Source organism: Juglans microcarpa x Juglans regia, chromosome 5D, assembly GCF_004785595.1.
Source record: "Juglans microcarpa x Juglans regia isolate MS1-56 chromosome 5D, Jm3101_v1.0, whole genome shotgun sequence".
Taxonomy (NCBI): domain Eukaryota; kingdom Viridiplantae; phylum Streptophyta; class Magnoliopsida; order Fagales; family Juglandaceae; genus Juglans; species Juglans microcarpa x Juglans regia.
Window position 1 is genome coordinate 30,894,303 of NC_054602.1, and position 4,973 is coordinate 30,899,275.

The 4,973-nt window shown below is 41.1% G+C and overlaps 1 protein-coding gene across 1 annotated transcript; it reads right to left on the reverse strand.

The window, feature by feature from the left end:
- Positions 1-1,853: 1,853 nt before the first annotated feature.
- LOC121264731 (H/ACA ribonucleoprotein complex subunit 4) lies at positions 1,854-4,973 on the reverse strand. Its single transcript, XM_041168026.1, has 2 exons — positions 3,018-4,973; positions 1,854-2,234 (listed from the first exon to the last, which is right to left on the reverse strand). The coding sequence occupies exon 1, from the start codon at positions 4,888-4,890 to the stop codon at positions 3,046-3,048; it is 1,845 nt and encodes a 614-aa protein (XP_041023960.1). The 5' UTR covers positions 4,891-4,973; the 3' UTR covers positions 1,854-2,234; positions 3,018-3,045.

The window sequence follows — 4,973 nt, forward strand, 5'->3', positions numbered from 1 at the left end:
ATATTTCAAAATAAGGATATTTTTATAAAATAATGTTACTTTTACGAGATATTTTAGAAAAAATACTCCTCATTTTTTAAACATAGTTATGAAATGTATTATAAAAAGTGTTGTGTTTATCCATTTCCATTAATTATTGGATAGGGACATTCTATGCTTACAGAAAGAAAATGCTTTCTTTAATATATGAGAAATGATAGTTTTAGTCATGACTGCGCAAACGTCATGCAATCACTTTGAAAAAGTAAATAAATACGAGACCTACATGAAAAAGTTTAATTTTTTAATAATATATCTCACTCTTTTTCAAAGCGATTGCACGACGCTTGCACACTCTACGACTACATGTAATATTACTCTTAATATATTGGTATTGGTCCCTGCATATGAATTCTATAGTTTTTATTATGGAAAAATGTTTCATCCACAAAGAAATATAATAATAAATTCACAAATTGACGTATTTTAATGTGACAGATCAAGTTTTAAAGTTATTTTTACTGTAAAATAGATGTAACGTATCACATAAAAACTATATAAACCTCAAAATTTTCCGCTCTCAAATCCATCTAAAGTTTCATTGAACACAGCCCTTTTCACCGGAAAAGTATGGCTGCAATACCCTTGGGGAAGAATTTTATAATTGACTGTTTCTGGATAAGTAAAAAACTTCAACTCGTTCCCATATATAATTTCCTTGTTAATTCCAATAAGAAGGCGAGATTTACTCTTTACAGACCAAACTAGTTTATTTGACAACATGGGCACGGTCGGTAAGTTGGAGAAGGGTTAAGTATCTTTCTCCTTGCATTTCTTAGATGCATTTACCTACAGGGGAATGGAAGCATATAGTTTACAGAAATGAGAAGTCAATTAATGAACAAAAAATTATTAGGTACTCTCAAAATAAGGATAATGTGGTACTCACCTTATCATTAGATGTCACGCAAGCATCAATTTTAATTAACATGACATCCTGTAATTAGAGATGGGTGGCGGGGCACTGCCACCCACCCACCCCGTCCGACCCCAGTCTGCAGACGAGGGTTGTGTGAGTATCCCTGGGCGCCAAGGGACGAGATCCAGGATTTACCCTGTCCTCCGGTCCAGCTTATATATATACATATAAACAAATTTTCTTTATAGCCCAGCCTCTCTCTCTCTCTCTCTCTCTCTCTCTTCTAGTTGTTGTTGAGGGTTACTTGTGGCTGTTGTTCGCCGGTCGCCATGAGTGGGACGGCTTTGGGGGCAATCCACCCCCAACATCCAAACGGGGGGCCCACGAAGGCGCGGAGTGGGGGCAGCAGCCCCAAGCTGTAATAAAATGTGAGTACCAATTGTCCATATTTCGTGAGTACCTAATAATATTTACGCAGGACAGCCCGTCTTCCCACCAACGGTTTGCAGCTGAACCAGCAAGGAATAATGCAAACTTGCGGAAGGTATCAAGAAAACTGGTGATCCATCGCTAGAAAATATGTAGATGCAACTCAATTTTATCAAATCCAAACCTCTCATCCCATCATCTCCAACTACATTTGGGAAGTTTCATGAACATCAAAATATACAACACAGGCTACAACTCTTTCTACAATCAACCAGAGAGCATGCAAAAGTTAATCTTTCTACAACGCAGACACTAACTAATTCCTGCCCCTCCAAAAGAGTACCGACTACTTCAATCCCTCTACCAAACTATTTAAAACCATATTAGCATATGTAAGTGAGCATTTGATTAAATGTGTCCATGTCTATATACTAGGTTCTGTAGTTATATATCAAACACATGCTACTGCAATGAATATAATACCTTCATGTTAGAAACTTGGAAAACAACTCAAAAACCATGTAAGTTATAGTAAATTAAGAATATCAAATTAAGAAAACATCATTAACATGCGGAACTAAACCGCAAAAGGTAGTTCTCCAGAAAAAATTGGATTAAAAGGTTACTACGATGCAGTAATCACTGCTGGAGAAGAGCAGATGTACGTTCTAGAGTCTGCTAATTAAAAACCAACATCAAAACCAATTAATCTATTCTTCTTCATCTTTATTCTTGTTTCTTCTCTTTTGCTCATTTCAGCCTCATTATCACCTTCACCGGCACCAGTAAAAAAGCCAGTGGGCGATGCAGCACTACCATCCTAGCCTCCTTTCCTTTTTCTCATCAAAAGGTCCAATCCATTCTCCTTCGATTTGTGGGCTACATTAGCTTTGTAGAGAAAGCATTGCTGCAGGAATTTCAAGGTTGTGGTCAAGCTATAGGCACAGGAGGTGAAGTGTGGTGAGAGAAAATGAAACTTGAAAGAGGGATATTTATGCTCTCAGAAAAAAATTTGAAACTGACCCACGCAAGGATTGAAGAAAATTTACAAAAGCTATCTAGCAAAATCTGTGATCATTAGCATAATGAATTTGCAGAAGAAACCAATAGAACAGCAAAGCAAAGGTAAACTCAACTTAATCAAGTTGAAACAGAACACCAAGTCTCCAACTGGATTTGAGAAGATTATATTCTCACGACTTCAAGGCTGGGAAAGATTATCAACCGCACAAAGGGCATGGAACACTTGATAACTAGGCTAGCCAATAAATGTTACGAGTCAAGCGTAATTTTCATTTCAGATACTACTAACCTAATTCATTCTTAAACAAGATAATTTCAAAACCACATAACGTATATAACTCCAACATTGACTAAACGTCCCAATATCCCCAGACTACTGCATTTAATTCCATAGAAAAAATCACAAACATTACTAGCACATAGACAAAGTTAGAAAAGAGTCGTCAAAATGTTAACAATAACAAATTAACAAACCTAAATGAGATAAAGAAAATAGCCTGCATGCAAATAGAAACAGTTCTTTTTGGGGGGCGGGGGAGGGGATAAGTCATGCAAAGAGAAACGATGAAAAGCAGCTACAGGAAATGCATCAAAAAGTTACACAAAACTATAAAGGACTCATTGCAGATGAATGAAAAACAGATAGGGATACATTCAAGAGTTCTACCAGATAGAGACCAAAATCATAATCCTTTCTACTCTTCCTCGGCATCTTTATTCTTCTTTTTCTTCTTTTTCTTCTTCTCACTCACACTAGCCTCACCATCACTTGCACCATTAGTAATGCCAGTAAGGGCTGCAGCCCCACCATCCTCGGCGTCTTTGTTCTTCTTCTTTTTTTTCTTCTTCTCAGACTTGTCTGCTTCAGGTGAACCAGCTTCAATCTTATCTCTGTGCTCCTTTTTCTTCTCCTTCTCGGCCTTTTCCTCAACTAAAGCCCCTGCATCGCCATCCTCTTTATCCTTCTTTTTCTTTTTCTTCTTCTCTTTCTTTTCAACTTCAACCTCTGCCTCTTCTTCCTTGACCTTCTTAACCTTCACGCCCTCTTCCTTCTGAATCTCTGTAACTTCAGAAGCTTTAGCTTTCTTCGAAGGAAGGGGAACAGGGGTATCGGTGCTTTCATCCAGCTTCCGTTTACGCCCCTCCCCATCATCATCATCATCCTTACTTTTATTCTTCTCTTTCTTTTCCTTCACTACTGCAGGTTCTGTAGCAGCTGCAATGCCTGCAACCACAGAATCCCCACCAGTGGGTAAAACCAGGTTCCTCATCCATTCTTGAGGGGTATTGTCATTTGGCTTCCCATGTTTATCCAACTTCCCATCCGCTATCAGTTTCTTTTTCATCGATGCCCTCGGCCCCAACCCCCACTTCCTTGGGTACATATCCCGATCCATCACTACCCTCTTAATCCTCGCGACAACACCATGATCACAAGTTGCCATCACCGCAGTTGTCATCTCTGCAATCCCCAATGCAATTGCTTCTCCTTTGGTAGTCATGAGCACAAGTTCCTCTCCAACCTCAATATCATTCTCAAACCTCAACAATCCCGGAATCATCAACTTCGCACCATAACAAATAGCATTCACGGCAGAATCCTTCACAACCAACCTCTTATAACTCGTCAAAATCACTTCGAGCGGCATAATCACCCTCCTCAAATAGGTCTCATCCCTATAATTATCGTACATCCATTGTGCATCCAACACATCATGCATGGTAACCATGTTATCTTTCTCGCCCAAAATCCCCGACCTTACCCTCCGCAGCTCCTGCATATGCCCTCCAACTCCAAGAATCAGACCCAAATGCACACACATCGTCCGCACATAAGTCCCCGCCTCACAAGAAATCCAGAAAACCACCAAATGCTTATCAGCGTCATACTCAAGAAGCTTACTTTCATATATAGTCCGAATCCTGAGCTGCCTCTTCACCGCAGAAATCAAAGGCGGCCTCTGAAAAACAGCTCCAGTGAGGGTTTCGAGTGCCCGAGCAACCTTAGACACATCGGGTACCGCAGAATGCAACCTAGCAACACAGACATACTCTTTCCCAGCGCCTTGTTGCGATTTGACGAGTCTAGTGGCTCGATCAATGCAAACAATCAGGTTCCCAGTGACTTTGGGATCGAGGGTACCACTGTGACCCGTTTTTTCGACCTTGAGGATCCGTTTGATCCAGGCAACTACCTCATGTGAAGATGGGTTAGCGGGTTTATCAAGATTTATAATACCGTACCTGATATACTGTTCGAGAGGACGCTTGAGAGGGGAGTAGCCGGAGGGGAGAGGAGTGTAGTGTCCGGTACGAACGTTGAGGCGGTCGTAGTTTTTTAGAAGAATGGGCCATTGAGAGGTGTCAATGGAGGGAGTGAAGCTCTGGGGCTTGATCATGAAGTCCCCAGAGTCGGAGCCCTTCTGAGTGGGCTCCGAACCCAGAGAAGAGAGTGGCTCGGGCAAGACGACAGGGGTCTCATCCTTGGAGCGGTGCTTCTTCTTTTTCTTCTCCGAGCGAGAAAGCTCCATCTCGGACATGGCTGGGCAGAGCTACTGTGAGCAGAGCGGCTGGTTTCTTCACTAGGGTTTTAGTGGAGGCGATTGCAATGCGAGGGGGTTTT

What these genes read in the sequence shown, in the direction of transcription:
- LOC121264731 (XM_041168026.1), bottom strand. Translation starts at nt 4,890, where the DNA reads ATGTCCGAGATGGAGCTTTCTCGCTCGGAGAAGAAAAAGAAGAAGCAC.